Raw genomic sequence first — 26,876 nt, forward strand, 5'->3', positions numbered from 1 at the left:
AAGATTCTTTACCCAACAATTACCAAAGCGTCGCGTCTACATTTACATATTAATGTCTGACACTTTCTACAGGAGCTCCAAGTTTTCTGCCTGATTTCTCTTTTCTTTGGAGAACTGATGAGCTTTTAGATTAGTCCACGAAATGAGTCATTACATCCTGAAAGTTCTGATCTGTGAGGCGATTTATTGAATTACTGCGACTCAGTGAACAAATTAACTCAGAGAACTTTTAGCTACTTTTAGATTCGTTTGTCCTCTGATTGGAGAGAATATATCTGAGGTCACATCTAGTTCCTTATTAACATCCTGAGCCTGGATCAAGTGTTTCTGTTCCCTAGAAATAAATAAATTAAACCTAAATATCTCAATGTGAACATCTCAAACCTCTGAAACATCTCTACTCTCATCAGGAGGTTTTAGAAATATCACAGTTTGTGTCTAAAGTTCAGTGAAACACTTGTTTCCTCGTTTCCCTGGAGACGATGCTGAGGTCATGTGACCAGTTCGTCCTCAGAGACTTTCAGAGAAAATTACAGGACGAGACGTAAAGACGAGACTTTAGCAGAGTTACACAGCTTCATCACACTATCAGAAACACGACAAACTGTGACGGTCACATATGATGAGGAGGTTCTACCTTGTCTCGGATCTGGGTCAGTGCAGCAGGACCCTGGTCTTGGATGGACCCCCCCCTCTCGGCCTGGGTGGACTCTTCCCTCTGGTTCTCTTTGCTCTTCAGGGCCAGAGATGTCATGTCGATGATCTCCATCACAAACTCGTGCACGTTCTCCTCCTTGGCCTTGGGCGGGGGAGGCGGGGGGGCCGGGGGGGCGGAGGGGAGGTGGCTGCAGCAGGAGGCGTGGGAGCTGAGCCACTTCTTAGGAGGACGGGACGAATGTTTGTCCCTCACTTCGCTCCTCGTGTGCTCCGTCACGAAGGAGGAGAACTTGAACTTCTCCTGGATGGTGATGGACTTCCTGCAGTCCTCCACCGGGGAGAGGGAGGGAGGAGACGCAGGGAGGGAGGAGTTGTGGCAGGGCAGCTCCCCCCTCAGCTCTCCCACCAGGGAGGAGCCACGTTTGGAGGAGAAGGGCAGGAGGAGCTTCTCCGACTCCGTTTTTAACGTCTGGTTGTCGACGTCGTGGAGCGCCTCCCTCAGCGCCTCCCTCAGCACCTCCCCTTTCTTGGTGAACACGCTGGACTCCTCTCGGAGGAGCTGGTCGTCCTCCTCCTTCCCTCTGGAGCCGCTCTGCTCCACGTTCCCGTTCTCCACGTCGTCCACAAGCCGGCTCATGTAGCTCACGCTCCTCCTGTTCTCCTGCTCCTCCTCCGTGCCTCTCCTGTCTCCTTTTGTCTTACTGGTCTCCTTCTGGGGGGAGGAGGAGGAGGTGAAGGAGGTGGTCCCGCACTGCAGCTCGTCCCAGAGGCCCGCCTCCGTTCTGGAGGAGGAAGAGGAGGCGCGGGGCGCTCGGATCCAGCTCTGGAGCTCCTTCTTCATGTACTCCAGCCCCAGCACCTCCTCTTCATCCTCCTCCTCGTTGGTGGAGGAGGAACCACTCAGCCTCCCCTCCCCCTCCTCCTCCCCCTCCTCGTCCTCGTCCCGGACGCCAAGCTCCTCCTCAGTGAGGGTGAGTGTGGAGGAGGAGAGGAGGTCGCTGTCGTCCTCCTCCTCGTCGGTGCAGGCGGAGACGTTGACCACCATGCTCAGGCTGGCGCCGTCCGCCTCCTCCGCCCCGGGGCCTCCTCTGCTGCCGGGGCCGCGCCTCCTGGTCCAGGCCGTGTTGTTGTTGAGCCTCTGGTCCAGGAGCAGGTTGTGAGGAGGTCTGAGCTCCTCGGAGGCCAGGGATGACTCCTCGGCGCTGCTGAGCTCCGTCAGAGACGCCGTCCCAGAGCCCTGGGCCGTCAGGGAGGGAGGCGCTCTCCTCCCAGAGGGGGGGGCGAGGCGGCCGCCCAGGGAGGGGGAGGCGGGGAGGCGGCTCCTCTGGGGGGAGGAGCTGGTCCGGAGGGTCATGTCGGAGACGCTCCTGGTCATGTTGGCCAGAGGAGTCTGGATGTTCTCCAGACGCTCCAGGAGGTCCAGGGTCCTCCTGCTCAGCTCCCCGTGGGTGGAGCTCCTCCTCCCTTCACCTCCCTCGCTCCCTCTCCTCTGCCCGAGGTCCCGGGGGCCGGAGGCGCCGCCCCCCGTCTCCAGGCCGTTCTCCAGGGAGGCGCTGCGATGGAGGGCGTCTTTGGAGGGGAACAGCTCCAGGCCCAGAGCTAGGAGCGACTCCAGGGAGGAGCCCTGGGACTCCACACCTCCCCCCTTCACCTCCTCCGTCACTCCTCCCCCCTCAGAGTCTGAACCAGCCGGGGTCAGGAGCTCCACAGCGTCTCCTCCTCCCCTCCTGCAGCGCCTCCTCCGTCCTCTCTCCTTCTTCACGTCCGTCCTCTGCCTGGAGACGCTTCCTCCTCCCGCCTCCTCCCCCGTCTCCTCCTCCTCCTCCTCCTCCTCCCCCGCCTGGGTTTCTCCGGTATCGCTGACGATTCCGCTCTCACACTCGGACCGACGGCTGTTGGCCGACTCCCCGCTCCCCCGGCCGTTTGACATCAGCCCCCCCAGGAGGAGGTCTGGGAGGGACTCGATGGAGGAGAAGGACGAGTCCTTGCTCAGACTCTTTAGGAGGAGGTGCTGCTTCCTCTTAGCGGCCGTGGTTCTGTGCAGCAGAGTGGAGGGAGGGGGGGCCGGGGGCTGGTTGTAGAGCTCCACCGTGTGGAGGCTGTAGACCTGGTACACGTTGAGGCCGGGCCTGGTCACGGGACCCGGTCCGGCCGGGGCCAGACGTGGGCCCGGGCTCGGCGGGTCCTGGTCCTGGTGGACCCTGGGGGCCGGGGCCAGATGTGGGCCCGGGCTCGGCGGGTCTTGGTGGATCCTGGGGGCCGGGGCCAGACGTGGGCCCGGACTCGGCGGGTCCTGGTCCTGGTGGATCCCGGAGGCCGGGGCCAGACGTGGGCCCGGGCTCGGCGGGTCCTGGTCCTGGTGGACCCCGGGGGCCGTGGGGAGGTCGTGGGTCAGGTCTGGCTGAGGCTCTGACTCTGTGATGGTCAGGTCCGTTTCATCCCACTCCCACGAGTCGTCTGGAGCCAGAACCGCTGGACCGGCCGAGACCGGGCTGATCTGGTGCAGGTCCACCAGACCCGGCTCCAGAAAGTTCCCCAGAACCTGCAGACACAGAAGAAAGGAGGAAGGAGGAGAAGTGCTGTTAAAACTAGTTTCCGGTTCATCCTGAACCAGGGTTTAGTTCCTTCCTCCGCTTTAAATCCTCGTGATCCGGAGAGACGTGTTTTCATTCAACGTTCTGGTTTTAGTTTTCTCTTTTTTTTTTTTTTATTTTGCCACCAGACGTTTTTGTTTCTCGGCCTCGACTCCGACCTCCGTTTGAAAGAGACGCACCCTGACACCGACTCTGACAGAACACGCTCTGTGATCATTTAGAAGGAGGAAAAAAGAGTCAAATCAGCCCACCCCAAAGCAATTGCTCATAAATCTCAACACAAATTATTCCACTCTGGAACAAAAGCCATGAATTATTCAGAAACGACTTCTGAGAGAAAGAGCAGCACGCTGAAAAGCCCAAAGTAAATACGTAATCAGACGGCGTCAGAAAGCTCGGCTGTCTAAAAATATGCTTAGACACAGGAATTCTTCCCTTCCACAGACATAATTATACAAATTGCTCTGCGTCTCGTTAACAAGAGAGGGGGGTAATTCGTATTAGCCATTCATAGCCTATTAATCTAATAAACTAGTTGGCTGTGTGTGTGTGGGGGGGCTCAGTGTAATGAATTTCTATTAGATTTGTGTTTATTCCCCTCGTGCTGATAAGGGAGTCGGGGGTAATGACTGAGCTGGTTCTGCTGCTGCAGACACATTCAGAGACACGTTGGGTGAGAGGAGACGCATCAATCAGAATAATCCAATCAGATCCCGGCTCTCAGGACCGAGCACAGCTCGGACACAACCCACTCATCTGGACTTCATCTCTTTTCCATCGTTTTAAGAACCGTTTCCAGATGAACTGCGGCCGGTTTTATGAGCCACGACAAAGATAAAAACTTATCTGTGAAACTTTAATGTGTTGCTGCGACGCGTCAGGATACAAAACATCTGGACTGAACGGTTCTGGTCGGGTTTTATAGGATTCAATTAAACGGGGAAATTCACAGTTTTAAAAACATTCAGTTTGTTTGTTTCTTTTATGAAGAAACTGATATAAAACTCCTTTTTTGAGATCTACATAGACACACAATACGTATTATTGTTGTATATGTTGTATATTTACACACGTTTTTCCCATTTTTACATGATTATATGTTGTTTGTGATGATTACAGTTTATTTTCTCACATATTTTTATATTCTTTTATATTCTATTCATTTTAACTTACTATCCATCCATAAAGAAGTGGACCATTAGAAATGAATCCATATTTATTTCATTCGGTTAAAGAGTCTCTATGTCCTGGTTAAAGTTGTATTCAGTGCTCTTTTACTTCTTGTGTCCAGTCATAGACTGGGTGAAACTTTTTTTTTTTTTACCCATTAGCTCGCTGTTGACTGCTCCCATTTGTTAGCTTAGCATGTGCTGGAAGGGCCAAGGCGAGCGTTGCTATCTGGCAGCGTCTGGGTAATTATTCATGAAGCCTCGGCTGTAGTGGCTGTCAAAGCTCTGAGGGAAGCTAGCGTCAGCGCTCGGATTCAACGTGAACACCGGCGCTCAGATAAATCACCTCTCCGCTCAGAGCCGAGCTGCAGAACCGGCCACTAACCCCCCACATGATGCTCTGAAATACATTCAGTAATGGTGGAGAAATGGCTGTGAAAATACACAGAATGGCCAAAAAACATCACCACCAAAATATAAAGCTCCTCCCCTCTAGTCTGTGGGCGGAGCTCCTCCTCTCTAGTCTGTGGGCGGAGTTTCTCCCCTCTAGTCTGTGGGCGGAGCTCCTCCCCTCTATTCTGTGGGCGGAGTTCCTCCCCTCTAGTCTGTGGGCGGAGTTCCTCAATTTTAGTCTGTGGGCGGAGCTCCTCCTCTCTAGTCTGTGGGCGGAGTTCCTCCACTCTAGTCTGTGGGCGGAGTTCCTCAATTTTAGTCTGTGGGCGGAGCTCCTCCTCTCTAGTCTGTGGGCGGAGTTCCTCCCCTCTAGTCTGTGGGCGTAGTTCCTCAATTTTAGTCTGTGGGCGGAGCTCCTCCTCTCTAGTCTGTGGGCGGAGCTCCTCCCCTCTAGTCTGTGGGCGGAGTTCCTCAATTCTAGTCTGTGGGCGGAGCTCCTCCCCTCTAGTCTGTGGGCGGAGTTCCTCCCCTCTAGTCTGTGGGCGGAGCTCCTCCTCTCTAGTGTCTTTCGTCCATCAGAAAGATTCAAACTCTTCCTGGAGTTCCTCAGGGTTCTGTTGATGCCTTGCTGAGGAAATATTAGTGGGAAACACTGAGTCAATGTCAGTCACTATGCAGATGACACCCGGCTATATTTATCTACCACTGTATGAATCAACCTGTCAATCAAAGAGGCCACACCCCCTTAATTGAGTTGATTTAAACGAGATTCATCATGAACAGAGGAATTATCTCTGGAGGTCAGAACTGGTTTAGTATTTAGTATTATAAAGTATTTTAATGACAGATATGTCCCTAACCCTTAACTCTGCATGATTATAAATGAGTTCAGGAATTATTTTTCCTCAATAAATCCATCAGAGCTCCAAAAATAGTTTTTCATATAGTGAAATATTTCCAATAACTTCTGCTTTAAATGATCATCTAGAGGGAAAAGGGGCAACAGTTCCACAACAGGTTCGTACAAACTAAATGCAACAGGTGAAATATTAGACAGTAATAAAACAGGTGCTGTTAATCTCTCTGTGTTAATATTAAAAGATGCTGGAGTCACTTCCATTCTGCAGAAACACAACTCGTCTACACAACCACTCACTAATGCACATCCACGCTCAGAGACAGAGAGACCAGCAGAGGACAATCGTTTTATCACCGAGCAGAAGAGTTCATTTATAAACCAAACCACCCACATATACTGTACTCCCCCTCTGCCTCCTCCCCCGTTTCTCTCCCTCTTTATTCCTCTCCCATCTCCAGGAGAAGTGAAATTACTCTCCAGCCAGGCAGCGAGGTCAGAGAGTCTGGCCTCTGTTATTTGTCTTCTCCTCCTCTACAATGTGTGTGAATATATGAGAAACAGAGAGAGCGTCTGTCCTCCATGAAGCACACGAACAGAATCAGGACGACATGAACGCTGCTGTAGCCGCCTGGTTCATTCCTTCAGATCCAAGTCAAAAATGGGAGAATTTGATTCTAAACAGTGGAAAAAAATTACAAACAAAAGTTCTAAGAATAAAAACCAAATGAGAAAACATTTTACATTTGATTTGTTCAAAAAGAAACGTGTAGTTCTGTTATCGTCCACTAGAGGCTCCACCAGTGTGTCTCCTCCATAGACTGTATATAAATATGGACCCAACGTCTCCTTCCTCTCATTGGTCAAACTGATGCTGTTTTCCAGAGGAGACGGGCGTGAGTTTGGAGCCAGAGTCTGTTCAGTATGGTCAAAGGCGGAGCCACGATATCGATGCCCCGCCCACACTTCCTCCAGACTAAACTCTGCTCCACCTCCATCAGCTACAAGGAAATGTTGGATTATACACTGGACTTATTTTTAAATTATTTTTTCCAACTCTCACGGTCCCACTGGGCCTTTTTATGGAGTGGTTGGCATGGCAACTGGTGGCTGCCACGATGTCACATCCTGTTCCTATAGCCAACTAAGATTAACAAACTAAAATTAAATTTATCCAGAAAATGACACTTATATTAATTACCTAAAAGGACTGAAACCATCCTCGTATTATAGCGTTTTAGTTTGGCTCAAGTCCCGCCCACTAACATGGAGGGGGTGGAGCTTATGACCTATACTGCAGCCTCCAGCCACCAGGGGGAGCTCTACTGGCTTTGGCTCAGCTTTAGAGGAGCTGTTCCATCTTTATACAGTCAATGATCTGGACCAATGGGAGCCACCGATCCACTTTGATTGACATGTGACTGAAACTGAGTTCTCCTGCAAAAACGTTGGTTCCTACTCCCAGAACCACCATGAAGAAGAAGAAGAAGAAGCAGAAGAAGAAGAAGAAGCAGAGCTAGGCATGTCTATGTGAGGGGTACAACAGCAGCCAGAGTCTGGGACGTCCACTAAAGACTAACTGTCCTCCAGAGAGACGTGGACGACCAGAAAGATTCATCAGACTTAAATAAAATAACATGAAGAGACAGAGATTTAAATGTGTCCCACAGATAAAAGTTCTTTCATTCTTCTATCATCTGTTCCTTCAGCTCTTAACACATCAGCATTTGTCAATTATCAGAGTGAGATCAAGCCTCCAGCTTTAGGCCTCTCAGCTGTTTCCATAAGTGACTGTGATCCAAACCCTTCACCTCCTCCTCCTCCTCCTCCTCCTCCTCCTCCTGCCTCCACACACCCATATTCATCACTATTAAAAATCCATAACTGCTCCATTCTGCTGCAGCTCTCGGCCTTCGTTAGCTGCAGAAAGCACTCAGCTCTGGTTCAGGCCGAGCGGCTCGGCTCAGGACGACTCCCTCGCCACCGATTTTTCACTTAACACCTAAAACAGTCGACGCTTCACATGCGAGGACGGAGCAGAGGTGTCGGCCGGCGGCGTCAAACCTGCAGCGCTTCATCGGCTGCAGGTTTCTAATGAGACGGAGCTGGAGGCGACGCGGCGTCACGGCTCAGACAGGCGTGATCTCCTGATATGTAAACTGTCAACGTCTTCAGAGATCGTTTGTTTCTTTGTGTTTGTGGAGGAAACACTGATCGGACCAGACGACTAACAGACGAGCCTCTGTCTCCTGATCCTTTCTCTGACTCCGTCCTCTCAGACTCCAGCTCTAATCAAGGGTATTTTTCTATGTTCGCATGAGAATGATAAAAATCTCACAGCCACAACCAAATCTATTTCCTGAGCAAACTCATGACCTCCAGAGCATAAAGCGTCTGGACGCAGCAAGGACGTCTCCAGAGAAAAAAAAAGACTTTAAGAACTTTATAAAGATCAAAGTTTTAACCTTCAAGAAGTTGAGTCTGACACCGTTTATCTGCTGGACGGGAATTAATGGAGAAATTAAAGGAAGGAAGGAAGGAAGGAAGGAAGGAAGGAAGGAAGGAAGGAAGGAAGGCAGGAAGGAAGGAAGGAAGGAAGGAAGGCAGGAAGGCAGGGGGCGCTCTAACCTGCTGCTCTCTCTTCAGTCTGTTCTGCCACTGCAGCGCCTGCATCACGATCGCCTCCCACCTCCTCTCCAGGTTGATTGACAGCAGCTGCAGGGCCTCCCGGTGCTGCTCCGCGTCTGGGCCCACCTCCGCCATGGAGCCCGACTGTGCCAGAGATAGAGATAGAGACAGGTTCATATTCAGTACTGAAGTATACTGAACTAAGGGCAAAGGAAGGAAGGAAGGAAGGAAGGAAGTGTCCTACCTGACTTTGCTGCAGTAGTTTCTGACAGAGCTTGAGGACGGAGGAGACTCCTCGACGTCGAGCTCTAATCTCCAAACACAGAGACTGGAAGACAAGAAGACACACAAGACGTTGTTAACAGTAGCATTGTTAGCATTGTTAGCACTGTTAGCATTGTTAGCATTCAGTGGCCTCAGACACCAGAGATGATGAACTCATCTCCTTAGAATTGATGAATAAAAAGCTGAATCATCTTTTAAACCAAACTTTATCCAGACACGAAAAGATATCTGACGGGAAGAACCCAACCCCAACCCTGGAAGGAAGGAAGGAAGGAAGGAAGGAAGGAAGGAAGGAAGGAAGGAAGGAAGGAGGGAAGGAAGGAAGGAAGGAAGGAAGGAAGGAAGGAAGGAAGGAGGGAAGGAAGGAAGGAAGGAAGGAAGGAAGGAAGGAAGGAAGGAAGGAAGGAGCCGTTTAAATCAGTAAATGCTGATGAGCTTCTCACTCAAAGGTCAGTGTGTGTTTGCATGTTTCACTGTTTGCTCATGTACCAGAGTCTGTGTGTGTGTGTGTGTGTGTGTGTGTGTGTGTGTGTGTGTGTGTGTGTGTGTGTGTGTGTGTGCAAACATATGCATATATTTGTGTGTCTCAGCGAGGTTTTGGTGGTGGTGTGTGTTTATGCTGATCCGTTGCTGCTCTCAGAACCACTTCCTTTACATCCTCCTTTACATTTTTCCAATAAATATTAAACACTATTACAAAGGAACAGGACTCTCTCTCCCCACTCACACCTGCCTCGCTCGCCCTCACACACACACTTTACCCCCCCCCCCCACCTCCTCCTCCACCTCCTCCTCCTCCTCCTCCTCCTCCTCCTCCTCCTCCTCCTCCTCCTCATCTCTGCAGTTTTGCATATTTGTGTTTCTCCTCGTTGTCTAAACATGAGACAGAGACTCAGAATACGACGACAGGATCAGAGAGTGTGTTACTGTGTGTTACTGTGTGTTACTGTGTGTGTTACTGTGTTACTGTGTGTGTTACTGTGTTACTGTGTGTGTTACTGTGTGTGTTACTGTGTGTTACTGTGTGTTACTGTGTGTTACTGTGTGTGTTACTGTGTTACTGTGTGTTACTGTGTGTTACTGTGTGTTACTGTGTGTTACTGTGTGTGTTACTGTGTTACTGTGTGTTACTGTGTGTGTTACTGTGTTACTGTGTGTGTTACTGTGTTACTGTGTGTTACTGTGTGTTACTGTGTGTGTTACTGTATGTTACTGTGTGTTACTGTGTGTGTTACTGTGTGTTACTGTGTGTTACTGTGTGTGTTACTGTGTGTGTTACTGTGTGTTACTGTGTGTGTTACTGTGTGTGTTACTGTGTGTTACTGTGTGTTACTGTGTGTGTTACTGTGTGTTACTGTGTTACTGTGTGTGTTACTGTGTGTTACTGTGTTACTGTGTGTGTTACTGTGTGTTACTGTGTGTTACTGTGTTACTGTGTGTGTTACTGTGTGTTACTGTGTGTGTGTTAGTGTGTGTTACTGTGTGTTACTGTGTTACTGTGTGTGTTACTGTGTGTTACTGTGTGTGTTACTGTGTGTGTGTTAGTGTGTGTTACTGTGTGTGTTACTGTGTGTTACTGTGTGTTACTGTGTGTGTTACTGTGTGTTACTGTGTGTTACTGTGTGTTACTGTGTGTGTTGCTGTGTGTTACTGTGTGTTACTGTGTGTTACTGTGTGTGTTACTGTGTGTGTGTCTGTTACTGTGTGTTACTGTGTGTGTGTGTGTGTTACTGTGTGTTACTGTGTGTTACTGTGTTACTGTGTGTTACTGTGTGTTACTGTGTGTGTGTGTGTTACTGTGTGTTACTGTGTTACTGTGTGTTACTGTGTGTGTGTGTGTTACTGTGTGTTACTGTGTGTGTGTGTGTGTTACTGTGTGTGTTACTGTGTGTTTCTGTGTGTTACTGTGTGTGTGTTGGTGTGTGTTAGTGTGTGTTAGTGTATGTGTGTTACTGTGTGTTAGTGTGTGTGTGTTAGTGTGTGTATTATAGTGTGTGTGTGTGTGTGTGTTACTGTGTGTGTGTGTGTGTTACTGTGTGTGTTACTGTGTGTGTGTTGGTGTGTGTTAGTGTGTGTGTTACTGTGTGTTAGTGTGTGTTACTGTGTGTGTGTGTTAGTGTGTGTGTTACTGTGTGTGTTACTGTGTGTGTGTTAGTGTGTGTGTTAGTGTGTGTGTTAGTGTGTGTATTATAGTGTGTGTGTGTGTTACTCTAAACAACAGGAGGACGATGGAGACGCATTAAAGACGTGGCCTTTAGGACAAAAACACAACGATGAGACTGAGACATCTGGACTAGAGGAGGAGGAGGAGGAGGAGGAGGAGGAGGAGGAGGAGGAGGAGTAATGCGCCTCCTCTGGTTCTTCATTTATTTCTGAATCACTCTTCACCTCCTCAACATGTTTCAGGAGGAGTGACCAGGAGGAGGAGGAGCTGCCCTCCTCTAATCCCCCCCCCCCACTCTCCTTCTTAAATCTCCTCCTAAAAACAAAATCCTCTTAACTCTCCTCCACCTCCTCATCTCCTCGATCTAATTAGAAGGTGGAGGTGTGTGTGTGTGTGTGTGTGTGTGAGTGTGTGTGTGTGTGTGTGTGAGTGTGTGTGTGTGTGTGTGTGTGTGTGTGTGTGTGAGTGAGTGTGTGAGTGTGTGTGAGTGTGTGTGAGTGTGTGTGTGTGTGTGTGTGTGTGTGTGTGTGTGAGTGTGTGTGAGTGTGTGTGTGTGTGTGTGTGTGTGTGTGAGTGTGTGTGTGTGTGTGTGTGTGTGTGTGTGTTAGTGTGTGTGTGGGGGGGGGGGGACTTCAAATACAAATAAACTAAAAACACAAAAAGCAGTAAAAAGTTTGAGGACGAGAAGCAAAGACGTGGAGGACGAAGTGAAAGAGGAGGAGGTGGGGGGGGGGGGGGGGGGGCTCGGTCACCCAGTGGATATTTCAATCAATTACCATTAATTAGAAATCTCTGATTAATTCTATTTGTTGATTAAGTCAATTAAAACCACAAGCACTCGTTATCTCACAACGAGCCTAATGAATTCCTGTCGACAATTTCTTCCTGCTCACATATTCCCTCCGCTACTGCTAATACTGCTAATACTGCTAATACAGCTAATACAGCTAATACAGCTAATACAGCTAATACCGCCCCGAGCTTTCAACAACTTTGTCCCCCCCTCCCCCCCCGTCCTTCTGAATTCATACGAAAGGGAAAGTTCCAGGTTCTGCTGCAGACGTTTCTTCCTGAACCAGAGATCATCCTCTCGCCCAGAACCTCGTCCTCTAACAAACTCAGAAACTGAGAACAAATCCTCAACCGACCTCTCAAATCTAGTTCTGGAGTCAAACTCGCTGCTGGACGGCAACAGAATAACAGAAAACACAGACGACCTTTGAAAAATAGGTTCTGTGCAGCTTTTTCTTGATTTTTCTGTCTTTACACAACATTTAATGAGAGATACAGAGAGTGTGTACGTGACGTCACAGCTACAGACATTAGCAACATTAGCTTGAGTCTAAACTAAATAAAAGAACCAACAGATGTGAAAAGCAGCTCAGATATATTTCTACAGATACGGATCAATCCATTAGAAGAAACAGCTGGAACCCAGAAACCTGGTGTTGTGGTTCATTTAGTGTCAGGTTATATTCATTTATTTTTATTTATTTAACCTTAACTTACATATTATATAGATAATGTTACTTCTCAGTGAAGCTCTTAGCGTTAGCATCTTTTATTTAGTCAGTGAAATAAACTGAATAAAGTGGAACTGAGGCTGATCCAGTTTCCTAATGAGGATCCTCTGGTACGAAGCTGCTGGAGCTGTTGTTGTTTAAAGAACCTAAAGGTCGTACTTTACTATCAGTGTAATATTTATTAGAGTTGAAATCAGGTTCATATAAATATCAGGAGAACTGGTTTCTGGTCACATGTCAAAGTTCATGGACCGTTTGTTATGAGGTAGTTCTGTGGATCATTGTTCAGTCCAGTTGTTCTTTAGTTTGATCCAATAATCCACATTTTTTATTCACTGATACATTTCACCATGTTTTTGCCAGTCGGGGGGCGTGGCCTCAGCAGGAAGTGATGTCATTGCATGGCCTCTATTGAGGAGGATGCATCTGTACCAGCAGCATCATGTCAGAGAAGTTTCTGTTTTAACATCACTTATAGAGACAGACGGCTTCATTAAATGCTCTCAGGCCAGTTCACTGAAAACGGAGAGAGACCATAAAGTAGGAGGAGCCTCTTCCACATGCATTAAATTACATCAGAGAGACACAGCTCCACAGTCACATGTTTGTGTTTTTTCATTGTTGGCTTTGTTCAGAGGTCAGAGGTCACACAGCTTCATGGAAAGAAAAGAATGTTTTTTGTACAAATGCAGCAGAAATGAACTAACTCCTGAGTCACAACTACAACAGAACAACATGTGATCAGATGCTTCATCATGTTGGTGCCTTTAAACTCTATGAGCAGCACGAAGCTCTGGTCCAGTCTCTTCTCCAGAGGGGAAGCTGCCCTGGACCGTTCCTCCTCCTTCCTTCCTTCCTTCCTTCCTTCCTTCCTTCCTTCCTTCCTTCCTTCCTTCCTTGCTTCCTTCCTTCCTTCCTTCCTTGCTTCCTTGTGGTCACGTGATGTGAATGACGTGCTTTGATGTAAAGATTCAGTATGAACAGAATGGATGAGCACGAAGGCTGATGAGGAACCGAAGCAGCTGGTTCTCGGTGGTTCTCGATGGTTCTCGGTGGTTCTCAATGGTTCTCGATGGTTCTCGATGGTTCTCGGTGGTTCTCGCTGGTTCTCGGTGGTTCTCCGTGCTCATGCCTGGTGGATAACGTCTAGAACGTCTGTGAGTTATCACACGTTTACAGCAGAAAGACATAAAGCGGATATAAAGCGGAGTCTGGACGAGCGTCTGCAGCGTCGCTGTTAGAGTCAGAATGGATGAGCGCTGACATCACCAGGCCCGGCTGATTATTGTAAGTTATTATGTGACGCTGACGCTGAGAGACGTTTCAGGGATGAAAGCTTTACTCTTAAAATATTCAGCAGCAGTAAACAAATGGAGGATATGAAGTGAAAGCATTTACTGTTCTCACTAATGCAGCGCAGCCAACACGCCGCTTAAAACGCTCCTATCAATAAAACCCAATCTCCTCCTGTCCGCCTGCATTTCTCCCTGGATTCGTCTTTTCAACTCACTCTCATCCGTCTTTTTCCTCCTTTTCTTTTCAGCGTCTCACTTTGCTCCCTCGGTTTTCTCCTCCTTTATCTTTATCTTTCTTTTAGTGGAAGTGTCAAAGTGCAGAACAACATGTGGTCAATCATCCTCCTCAGAGAAAGGAACAAACGTCTAGAACTCACCAGCACCGACTACATCCAACACAACGGGAACATTTATCAGCTGCTCAGATATTTTTTAAATTTGAGTTTAGTGTGTAAACAGTTTGACAGTACTGCTGTAACTGTCTCATATACGTCACGTTGTCCCGGTCGTCCTGGATAATGTCCCTGTTAATTAAACTATAAATAAATAATGAAGCGTCTCTTCTTCTCTTCTGTCTTGTTTTTTAGATCAGATGACGTCAAACATCTGGACTTCAGAACCTGCGTTGGGCCTTTTTCTTTCTCTCTGTGTGAGATCACTGACCCGTCCACTCACCTATAGAGAGCAGGTGTCAAACATACGGTCCGCGGCCCAAAACAGGCCCCCAGAGGGTCTAATCTGGCCCACAGCAGGACGACCCAGACCCGGGATATTTTATTCAATGCAAACGTTCTTCTAACTGGCTGCTCCTTCTTCGTTCTAACTAAAAACTGTGGAGTTGTTGTTACTCAGAGGTAATTATTCTGTTGTGTTACTGGTGGGACCCATGAGACTGAACTGGACTGCAGGTTAAGTGCAGACATGTTCTCTTCTTTCTGGAGTCTGTTTGCTGACGGACAATAAAACATTATTAATAGAGATTAAAAATTAATGAGATTTAATCTCGATTAATCAAAATTAATCCACATCAACTCTGAGATTAATCTGTTTAAAGATTTGTTGACAACTCTAGTTCAACTTTTAAAAATCATTGAGTGTAATTAAGGATCCAGCCGATGAAGCTCGTCTCTCTCATTTATTTATCCTCCATTGTTCCGTCATGTCTTTTATCTCTGACCTCTCTTCTCTGCTTCCTCTCGTGTTTTCGGAGCTTTCTCCTGTTGGTGTTTTCTTGTTTCTCTTTCTTCTGTCTCTCCTCCTTTAGCTGATGAAAGCGCTGGGTGTTTTCTCCTCCCCTCCCTCCCGAGACCAGATGAAAGTCTGAATCTGTTTTGTTGACGCCGTTGTCCCGGCAACGCCTCACCTGTTTGCTCGCCTTCGACCCCTAACGAGCAACTCGTAACGAGAAAACGCCTCTTCAAAAACGAAAAGAAAGAAGAAAGAAAGGCACCCGAGCAGAACGCAAACACACAAACACGCAAACACACAAACTCACAGACACGTCGTAATCAACAGACACTCAGCAGCCGGAGCTCGTGGCAGGGAGTCGCTGGATCTTTAATCCTCATCATGCAGCAGGTATCGATATCAGAGCCTCGCTGTCACCTCCTATTAGCGGCCTGAGAGGAGCAGGGGGGGTGGAGGGGGTGGATTTGGGGCTGGGGGGTGTAGCTGCAGTGAGCATGGACCTAATAAAAGCCATGATGGGTCTAGAACTGAAGAGGAGACTTGGATTAAACGTCTTCTCTAGACTCTACAGGTCCAGCCGACTTTGTTGAAACTCTTTTTGGATCTAAACCTTCACAGACGTGGAGCTAATGTCACGTGAATCAAAGCTGCAGACGAACGATGACAAGATCAACACAACACACCTGAACCTGAACGCACCACGAAGACCCGCTGGTACAGAGATAACTCCTTAGGAGGAGCTGCTGTTAGCTAGGAGGCTAGGAGGAGCTACTGTTAGCTGGGAGGCTAGGAGGAGCTACTGTTAGCTAGGAGGCTAGGAGGAGCTACTGTTAGCTAGGAGGCTAGGGGGCTAGTAAGCTAAGATTAGCTGCTGTTGTTTTGTTCTGAAAACAAAGATGGAGGATCTGATGTGAGGACGTCTCCAGTGAATCTATGAATCCTATTTTTCTGGGGAACATGTGGAGCTGAAAATAGAGCTGGAGGAAGGTCAGAGGTCAAAGAGCATGATTGGAGGAGTCTGGGGGAGGAAGGGGGAGGCCGTGGGTGAGAAACAGTGGGGGAGGCCAGGCTCATCTGATGTGGACAGCGGGGGAGAAAGAAACACAAAGAACGAAGGAGGGATGAAAGAGACATTTCAGCTTCAGTTCAGAAGAGAAGATGTTTGTCACACACACTGAACGTATCATTTCACCTGTCGCCAGTAAAAAAGAAAAGAAAACAGTAAAAACAAACAGTTCTACTCATCAAACACGGTAAAGAAGAAGCTGAAACGTGTCTGAATGCGAGTGTGAGGAGAGGAGGAAGGACCAGCTCCTCTCAAATGAAGTCAAAGCCAGTAGAGCTCCCCCTGGTGGCTGGAAGCTGCACTACAGGTCATAAGCTCCACCCCCTCCATGTTTGTGGGCGGGGCTTGGGCCTGAAACTAAAACACTCAAATGTGTCAATTCTTTGGATAAGTTTCATCCTATTTGACGCTATAGAAACAGAATGCGTTGCCAGACCAACTGCTCCATGAAGAACCGTAAAAACTATTTTTAAAAACACGTTCAGAGTAAAATCCAGGCAGCGCAGCATTAATTACAGGGAAGCATCTTTTTATTCTCTATTTCTAAGAGTTATTTTATACGTTTTGTGTGGAGGGCAAAAGAAGAATTTCATTGTTCAGGGAAACATGTTTCTACACTAAACCACAGGTGTCAAACATGTGGCCCGTGGACCAGAGGAGGCCCACAGAGGGTCCAGTCTGGGCCATGGCAGCAAGAGTTAGCAATGTGCAAAAATTACACTGAAGACATTAACTGCATTTTCTTTCAATAAAAGAGTCATTAAATATATAAAAGAGTTATTACGTCCCAAATTACCATCCATTACCATCCAAGGCTCAGTTTGAGAGAACACGACACTGAGACCTGGAACTAAACAGAAACTCCTCTTCCTTTTCTTTGGGAATGTCCAGTTCTTTATTCCATGTTTTGTGACAGTTGAGTCCATTAAATGTAAACACTTCATAACGGATTCATTTGCACTAAAACGAAGGGAAACGTGTGGAGTCGTCCTCACACAGGTAACTGGTCTGTTCTCTCCCCCAATAAACTCTGTGAATCTCTGCAGCCGCTCGGGCGGCGTTGATCCTCCTGCAGAGTGTGTGTGTGTGTGTGTGTGTGTGTCTGTGTGTGTGTGTGCGTCTGTGTGTGTGTGTGTGTGCGTGTGTGTCGGGCTCAGTCTATTAATTCTCGGTGTGTCCGGCCCCCACAGCGTTTCCACTACAATAGAGAGTCATCGGGGGCCCGGGGGCCGGCAGGACCAACGTCTGGCTGACGCCGTATCTTTAAGAGCACTAATTCAATTAACAGGCAGGTTACAGACAGGAGGAGGAGGAGGAGGAGGAGGAGGAGGAGGAGGGAGCTTAAAAGACAAAGTGTGTGTGTGTGTGTGTGTGTGTGTGTGTGATAACGGGACAGAGTCTGAATTTAGGACGTGAGCCAGAAATGAAAGGTTGGTCCATGACTTTCTCTAAAATAAAAACCACTGTTACGTTCATGTAAATATGAGTCACCACCTTTAAGTTCACACGTCACATTTGATTTGATTTGTCCCAGTTATACATTGATACCTACACACACACACACATATATATATATATATTTACCTCGTGTGTTGTTCTTTTACCACTGGCTGTAGGTACAACAACACATTTCATTGAAAATAAAACTAGAGACATGAGACACTAGAATCCTGGAAACAGACTGAAACTCAACTAAAAACTGATTCACATATTTACTGATTTCCATAGTTGTCTGTTCTAAAGGGATGTTGTTATTTATTAAGAGTTAATTATCCACATATTCTTCTTCATCCTCCAGAGACAAACAGCTACAGAGAACGAATGAAAACGCGTCCGTCCCCAAATAACAGATGAAAAGAGGAAAAGTTTTTCCTTTCTTCTCTAAAAGCTCCAGGAACAAATATGAGACGTCGTGTTTCCTACAAATCACACGTGTGAAATGTATGTGTGTGTTTTATACGTGTGTTATAAATGTGTGTTTGTGTTGTAAATGTGAGTGTGTGTTGTAGATGTGTGTGTGTTGTAGATATGTGTGTGTGTGTTGTAGATATGTGTGTGTGTGTTGTAGATGTGTGCGTGTTGTAGATGTGTGTGTGTGTGTTGTAGATGTGTGTGTGTTGTAGATATGTGTGTGTGTGTTGTAGATGTGTGTGTGTGTGTTATAGATGTGTGTGTGTGTTGTAGATGTGTGTGTGTTGTAGATGTGTGTGTGTGTGTGACTCCTGCTGTTTTCTCATAGAGTCGTACAGTGATAAGTTGTGGTGCAGAAATCGAACCCGCTCACGAGTCCAAAAACAGACAAATGATGGAGTCGACCCCCCACCTCCCTTAAGACAGAGCCCCCCCTCCCCACCCCCTCACACAAACAACACAGAACACACTCAGACCAACCACTCCACACACACACACACCACCTCACATCATCATCAATTCACTTCTTCAATCATTCATCATCACTCATCTCAACCTTTCATCATCACCACATCATTCACTCATCATCATCAACTTAATTCACTTCATTTCATACCTCTCACAATCATCATCATCACTATCATCAATCATCATCATTAAACTCATCATATCATCATCATCTTTCACTTCATCATCATCTTCATCATCACCTTCATCATCATCACATCATCATCACATCATCTATCATCATCATCACTTCATCATCACCTTCATCATCACTTTCATCACTTCATCATCATCACCTCATCATCATCATCATCATCATCATCACCTTCATCATCACCTTCTCATCACTCACCTTCATCATCATCATCATCATCATCATCATCACCTCATCATCATCACCTTCACCTTCATCATCACCTTCATCATCATCATCACCTTCATCACCTTCACCTTCATCATCATCATCACCTTCACCTTCATCATCACCTTCACCTTCATCACCTTCACCTTCATCATCATCATCACCTTCATCATCATCATCACCTTCATCACCTTCACCTTCATCATCATCATCATCATCATCTCATCATGTTGTATATTAACACCTGTTTATCCCAGTTTTTTAACATTATTATCATTTTAATAACTGACACAAAGTTGTGATTTGTTTCTGATTTGTCTTTAACCTAAAACTTGTAACAAATTAAAACGTCTTTAAAGATTTAATGGATCCAGTTTTATAAAAGTTGAAACTAAATCAAACTCAGAAACTTTTGTCATGTGATGGTTTTATTTTTATCGCTGCTCTCATCTTTATGCATTTACTTTCCTCTGTCGCTCATTTACATATTTAAACTGAGTGTGTAGCCACATAGCTCCTATATACATAAATTAAGGTATTTACATGTGTGTGTGTGAGTTAGTGTGTGTTTTTGTGTGTGTGTGTGTGGCTAGGCTAATCAGTGCTGCTAGCTCTGCTCTGTGTGATGCAGGCTGATTAATATCCTGTTAGCGTCCCGCGGTTTTTAAGGCTAACTGCTGTTTCCTCCATACATCCATTCAGCCTCATTACCACGATGTACGACTATACTTAGCCACAACACACACACAGTGACACACACACATACACAGCATGTTCTGTAAACGCTGCGTGCTGATTGGTCAAAGCTCCGTCACATATCTGATGGAAAACTTGAACTATTTCCTGTAACTTCTCATTGTTTCCAGACGTGTTCTCATGGTGTGAACAATGAGTCCAGGTTAAAGTCACAATCCGTAGATTTATTCACACATTTATAGAGACGTTCAGATGCTTTGTTGGGTTAAAGGTTTCAATCAGATTAATCTGATGATGGACTAATTAATGTAAATGAGTGAGACCAGGAGGAAGCTGAGTCTCGTACCTTGAAGCTCTGCAGCTGCTCTGAAGCGTCTTTGTCCTGTCGGAGGCAGTGGTTGAAGATGAGGAGCTCGGTGTCCCGGAGCCAGACCTTCAGCTCCTTGATGCGAGACTCCAGCTGCTCCAGGAGGAGTGGTGATGGGGGCGACAGCGCTGCCAGGGGAGTTTGAGGGGGGACAGCGAGCTCCCTGGAGACGTGGTTCCAGGAGACGGAGCTCGGCCCGGAATGATCGGAGAGGATCTTCTGAAAGACCAGAGACATGGACGTTAGTGTCTGTCCTTCCTTCCTCCCTCCCTCCCTCCTTCCTTCCTTCCCTCCTGTCCAGTTTAAATGTTTCTTGGATCTGAACCGTGTCGTGGATCAGTGACATCAGAGAGTTTCCAGAGAGGACGACTCCATCTGTCAATACTCATCACGTAGAGTCGCATCAGTCAATAGCAACAACAACATTAGTCGTGTACCTTTAGAAACGTGCAGATCAATAAAAGGGACGTCATGTTTTCAGGATGAATTAATGATGGTAACGTTCAGGCTGACAGCAGGACGTCTTATTCATGGTCCTCACAGGTCTTATTACAGGGAAACATTTAAAGTCTGGGTCTGGACGTTTGTCTCAGGCCTCAGTCTGACACCTTCCACGTTAAACAGGTCCAGGTGTGAACACTGACTCGTACCTGAGCACTGCCTCCCTCCCTCTCTTCCTTCTGTCTGTTAATATGACTCGTGTTTCTGGTCTGTGATCATTGTGTTAGCGTCGCTGCAGATGTTCATGAAACCAAGCTCAGGGTTTGATTCTTGATTTTTTATTTTTCAGAGCTGAGACCAAAACAAAACAACGCACAACAAGATCAATCTGAGACAATCTCAGCTTCAAACAGCCGAACACAACGAGAGCCCGATTCAAACAGGTAGTAATGAGCTCTGCAGCCGAGTCATTTTCCACACAGCGAGAAACTCTCTGCTCCTGGATTTAGACCCGACCGGTTCCTCAGCCGCTCAGTCTGCTGCAGGAATAAACTGTGATGCAACACAGACGATACGGGGCCAGAAAAATGAACCCACAACGGAATAAACTCAGAGCTTCCTTCCTTCCATCCTTCCTTCTTTTCTCCTTCCCTTCCTTCCTTCCTTATCTCTGTGAATGCTTCTTTTCATTTGCTCGTCTTCTTCTACTGTTGTGCAAACTGCCACCGATCGGACGCTGCCATCCCACCGTTACCTCTTGAATGCGCCCCACATGGGTCCCTGGCGGCCATTTGCATTTGTATGTGTTTGTTCAACAGGGACTTGAGGGAAGAGCTGAACTCCAGAGAGTAAAACTATCCCATTAGATGGGGGGGGCAATCGGACCCCCTGACCGGTGATATGTGTCGTTAGCTCTGGGATTAGGAGTGTGTGGTTAGTTTGGCTGAGAGACGAAGAGACAGTGGAGGACGGACAGGAGCCGTCATCAGGGATGTAATTTGAGAGGCGTAAAGTACATTCTCCAAGACGAGGAAACAAAACATGTATTTACTCTAAATATATATTGTCTTTTCTCTGCAGGAGGCTGAAATATTCACACTGGAACAACGTGACCAACAAACCAACTAAAGTTTATTTCTTATGGAACTCAGTTTGTAGCTTTGAGCTGCAGTCAGTCGGAGGAAATGGACTCATCTTTCAGCTTTAGCTTTCCTCTTGTCCTCCACTCTACAAATGTTCCTATGTCACATCGTTTGATATTAATATTCAGCCTAATTATCAGCTCCACCCTCAGTTTATACTCAGTGTTTTAGCCAATAAACCTGATGCAAAATGTAAATAATTTTGTACCATATTTATATCGTATCGTATCGTATCGTATCGTATCGTATCGTATCGTATCGTCGTGTCGTGTCTCATCTCATCTCATCTCGTCTCGTCTCGTAGTGTTGTGTTGTATCCTATAGTATCATACTATATCATATTGTATCGTATCGTATCTCATCTCATCTCATCTCGTCATGTCGTGTCGTGTCGTGTCGTATCGTATCATATCTCCTCGTATCGTATCGTATCGTATCATATCGTATCGTATCTCATCGCATCGCATCACATCTTCTTATCTTATATAATCTCATTTGTATCTCATTGTATCATATCGTATCATATATCATATCATATCATATCATATCATATCATATCGTATCGTATTGTATCGTATCGTATCGTATCGTATTGTATTGTATCGTATCGTATCGTATCGTATCGTATCGTATCGTATCGTATCGTATTGTATCGTATCATATCGTATCATATCGTATCATTTCTATCATATCATCGCATCATATCTTCTTATCTCATATCATCTCATTTGTGTCTCATTGTATCATATTGTATCGTATCTTATCGTTGTATCTCTGTGTGTGTGTGTGCGTTACCTCCAGCTGCCTCCATGTGTGCGTCAGGTTGTGTATCTTGTGCTGGAAGTCCTGGGGTAGTTGTGTCCGGCTCCTCCTCAGAGACTCGGCTCGGCCCAAGAGACCGGTCCTCCTGCTCTCCATCATCATCAGCTCAGCGTGGCTACTCTGAGGACCGCACACAGACACACACAGACACACACAGACACACACAACACGTTAAACTCACAGACACACAACCTGTTACACATCCGCACATCACTTCCTGGACCAGGTTTTATCATGGAGGAGTTTTTTAAATCTCTCTTTAACTTCATCCTGTTTCTTTTTTCTTTTTCCTATGAATTCATTCGCATCCTGTTTTCTTTTATTTCATTTACTTCTTCTTCTTCTCTTGTTTTTTCCTCCCTGGTTCTTATTCGTCTCTGTCATCTTTTCACACCGTTTTGATCTTTTTCCTTCAGTCTGTTCCTCTCCTTCTCCCTCATCCCTCTTTCTTTCTCCCTGTTAGTGTAACTCTCCTTCAACGCCTCCATCTTTTTTTGTTTAATTTCCCTCCTCCTCCTCCTCCTCTTTTCTCTTTCTCCTCTTTTCATTTTCTGCATCGATAGCTACTTGATTCTACTTTTCCCTTGTCGTTTATCATTACCGCCCGACTCCATTTGAATATTTAAATGTCTCTGGTGTGACTCTGTGTGTGAGTGTGTGCGTTATAGTGTGTGTGTTATAATGTGTTGTAGTTTGTGTGTGTTTTTGCTGCGCTGTCATCAGAGAGAGGCGGCGGCCATTTTTCAACGTCGCGGATTCTGATGGAGATGCCATCAGTCGCCTCTCCGTGGCCATCCATCCCCTTCACTTCAGCTAATAGCCACCGCGCCGGAACGAGGGATCGACAGCAAAAAAAATAAATAAAATAGACGAGTGGAAGGTAAATATGTCGGCGTCGCAGTCTTCTAACAGTCAGGAAATTATACAATTTATTCGCTGATGGCAAATATTGATTTAAGAAGGGAGCTGGAGGGGAGGAGGAGGAGGGGAGGAGGAGGAGGAGGAGGAGGTTTGGTTGTTCTTGTTGTTGTTTGTGTGAAGGATGCCACTGATCCAAAGTCAAAGAAAAGAAGGAGTGGGGGGGGGGGAGATAGACATGCCGATTAAAATGCATGAGATCCGAACTTTGAGATAAGTGCTGAGAGAGGGATCTTGGAGAAATGGGGGGGGGGGGGGGGGGGGGGGGGCATGGATGGCTAGTTGTGATGTATTCATGCCTCCAGTCAATCTCCATGCAAGACTGGACCGAGAGACACAGGCCTGAGGATGGAGAGACACAAAGGAAGAGAATAAACAGGAGGAGGAGGAGGAGACGATTTTACTGACATCGTGTCCACGGGAACAAACACAAAAACATCCTGAAACCTGTCGACAGGTGGGAACTGAGGCTGAGGACACACAAGAGTCTATGGAGTCTGAGGAGTATATAGAGTCCACAGGAGTCCATGAGGAGGAGAGGGGGAGGAGGAGGAGGAGGAGGAGGAGGAGAGGAGGAGGAGGAGAGGAGGAGAGAAATCAACAAGCAATCATAAGTTTAATTCATTCTACATATTAATGAGCGATGAGCTGAAATGTCAGCAGAACGCAGTCACACATGAAAAACATTTAATGCATTCTGAACATCCTCTTCTTTCTCATCTTACGCTTTGTCGTCGTGGCAACTAAAGTTCGGGGAAAAGAGATAAGGACGCGTCTCCCTCCTCCTCCTCCTCCTCCTCCTCCTCCTCCTCCTCCTCATCTTCTCTACATTTTCCTTTTCTCATCAGCAAAAATAATCTTGTCTTTTTTTATTATTCCTCATTTTTAGTCTTTCTTTCTTTCCTGTCTTCTTTCTCTCTCTCTCTCCTTCTTTCTTTTTTCACCTACTCATCTCTTCCATTTAGAAACTTTAAGACATTTATTTTTATTGAGAAGCAGAATGAAATGAAATTAACTTTAAAGATGATTTTAACCAAAGACAGAACGTGTTTATACAGGAGGAGAGTGTGTTCAGTGTGTTCAGTGTGTGTTTTATGTAATTACATAAGCAACACAAACATCTCAACCCCTAAAACTAATTAAACATAGAAATGTGTCATCTCTACCTTTAACTGTTTCTTCATCTCAGTCTGAATCATCTCAAACTAAACTCCAAACAAAACGAAATGAGACATGTTTTCCATGGAGACGGGATGAATGAACCATCAGACGTCTGGTCCCTGTTCAGCCTCATTCACATGAACACAAAGTTCTCTCTGAACAAATGTCCAGCTTTGATATATATATAATATATATGTAATATATCCTCTATACGTCTATATCTTTATATCTTCTGATGGGACAGAATGTTTCTGGAGCCTCTGGACCTTAAGAAACATTTAAACATTTACCCTCTTCTGTCCAGAGTCTAGTGTCCCAGAGTCTGACTCTGTTTCACCTTGGTCCTGGTTCGGTTTCATTCTTTCAGCTCAACTTTACAAACTGTGTGAACACGTTGGAGCTAAAACCAGACTAGAACCATCAGATCCAGGAGGAACAAGTTAGAAAACCACAAACATGTTGAACCAAACATTTCTAGAACTTAGAATGTAAATCTAACCTGGACATTTCTAAAGCTGATCAACACATTTACTTATTTACAACTATTTCCATTAAAACTATTTAGGACCATGTCCACAACTATCAGGTGTCCAACCAGTAATAATGTCTGAATGTCTCTAAACTGTCTCCTGTCTCCATAGACTGAATATAGCCTCACTGTTCCTCAGCACAAGTTAAAAGCAAAGTGTTGTTGGAGCATGAACACACGTATTATCTGAATGAAAACTATGATTCACTGTTTGCATGTCGGAGAAAATCGAATTCCAGGTTCATTATCTGGGATCTGAGAACTGTGATTTTAATCGTAGTAACGTGTTCACATGCACTGAAGTTCTCCTGTTAGAGTCCGATTAAGGCAATAATTCCTTTTTTTACGTGCATGTAAACGCACCGAGTCTGACGGAGGGAAAGGATGGGGGGGGGGGGGGATGCTGAGTCGTGTCTCTTTGTTCTAAAGCAGATATATCCCCAACTTTATCAAGACTGACACAACAAACGCTCAGGAAGCTGCCTCCCACAGGACACACAACTCACACACACACTACTCTGATACACACACACAACACTGATACACACACACACACACTGACACACACTGACACAACACTGATACACACACACACACTAAAACACAATGAAAACCAGGCGTGAACATTTGTGCAGATACACAAACACACACAGAGACAGAGAAGAAGAAGAAGAAGAAGAATCACAGGACCATAGAAGAAGAGGAGGTAGTAGGTGTGTGAGTAGGTGAGTTTTCTGCAGATAGAAAACTCTCTGAGAATAAAACATCCACCCAGTGTATCAACCACACACACACACACACACACACACACACACACACTCACACACACACACACACACACACACACACACACACTCCTGACATCGGACAAACACCCTCAGAGTTTTATTTTACGTGAGTGAGGAAGAGACTCGGCCCCAGAGGAGTTCAGCTCTCAGCTCGTACGACAAAACGTCTGAGTCTAGAAACACTTCAGAAAAACTCTCTGGAGACACAACCAGGACACATCACAGAGACAGAGACAGAGACAGAGACGGAGACGGAGACAGAGACGGAGACGGAGACAGAGACAGTTTGGGTGAGGACAGGTTTCTACTGTTTCTCTTTTAATTTCCTCTGTGGTTTCTTCTTATTCTCTGTTGCTGTAGATTCATTTATGATATTTTAGTTAAACTCAAACTAAACTAGAATTAACTAATTAAACATTTATCAAACTTAAGCTTTTATCTAAGTGTTTAAAACAGCAGCAGGACCAGTTTAACTGGTAAACATATACATATATAGATCCACAGATATAACAGATTTAATTAAACACGTTTATGTTTGGTTTTTAGTGTCTTTACCTGTAGAATTTATTTAATTTATATCTGGAAGAAAATAAAAAGATAGATTTTTTCTTTTTTTCTTAGATATTGTTTGTTATTTCTAACTGAACTGCTTCCTTCCATCTTTCTACCTTCTCTCCTCCCTGGTTCATATTTAGAGGATTAAACATGGTTCATGTTTGCAGAGATCTGAGACGTCTTCCTCTCCACTGTTGATCTCTCTCGTCTTCCTCACCTCTCTCTGTCAGGATGGAGGGATGGAAGGATGGAGGGATGATGGAGGGATGGAGGGATGATGGAGGGATGGAAGGATGGAGGGATGGAAGGATGGAGGGATGATGGAGGGATGATGGAGGGATGATGGAGGGATGGAGGGATGATGGAGGGATGATGGAGGGATGATGGAGGGATGGAGGGATGATGGAGGGATGATGGAGGGATGGAGGGATGGAGGGATGATGGAGGGATGGAGGGATGATGGAGGGATGATGGAGGGATGGAGGGATGGAGGGATGATGGAGGGATGATGGAGGGATGGAGGGATGATGGAGGGATGGAGGGATGATGGAGGGATGATGGAGGGATGGAGGGATGGAGGGAGCGGTAGCAGCACAGCGAGGATTGCAGCAACAATTACATGTGAAATTAGCGTCGCCTCGTAGCCTGCAGTGTAATTCCAGCCTTCTGAGGCGTAGCAGAGTCATCTGTCTCTAATTAAAGACTCTCCCTCCTTCCTCCCTCCATCCCTCTCCTTCCTCCCTCCATCCCTCTCCTCCTCTGCCTCTCCTCTGGGTTAACATTCATCCATTCATCCCCCTCTCTCTCTCTCTCTCTCTCTCTCTCTGCAGGTTTGAGTCTCTCGTTAAAGACACCAGACA

The 26,876-nt window shown here is 46.2% G+C and overlaps 1 protein-coding gene across 1 annotated transcript in view; it reads right to left on the reverse strand.

The window, feature by feature from the left end:
- akap6 (A kinase (PRKA) anchor protein 6) overlaps positions 1-26,876 on the reverse strand; it is a 92,791-nt gene that overhangs the window by 6,724 nt on the left and 59,191 nt on the right. The window contains exons 16-20 of the mRNA XM_047611122.1: positions 22,039-22,185; positions 19,640-19,879; positions 8,542-8,625; positions 8,298-8,441; positions 638-3,199 (exon numbers count right to left, since the gene is read on the reverse strand). Of these exons, the coding sequence (XP_047467078.1) occupies positions 638-3,199; positions 8,298-8,441; positions 8,542-8,625; positions 19,640-19,879; positions 22,039-22,185 (3,177 nt within the window). The remainder of the gene's footprint in view (positions 1-637; positions 3,200-8,297; positions 8,442-8,541; positions 8,626-19,639; positions 19,880-22,038; positions 22,186-26,876) is intronic.

Source organism: Mugil cephalus, chromosome 17, assembly GCF_022458985.1.
Source record: "Mugil cephalus isolate CIBA_MC_2020 chromosome 17, CIBA_Mcephalus_1.1, whole genome shotgun sequence".
Classification (NCBI taxonomy): domain Eukaryota; kingdom Metazoa; phylum Chordata; class Actinopteri; order Mugiliformes; family Mugilidae; genus Mugil; species Mugil cephalus.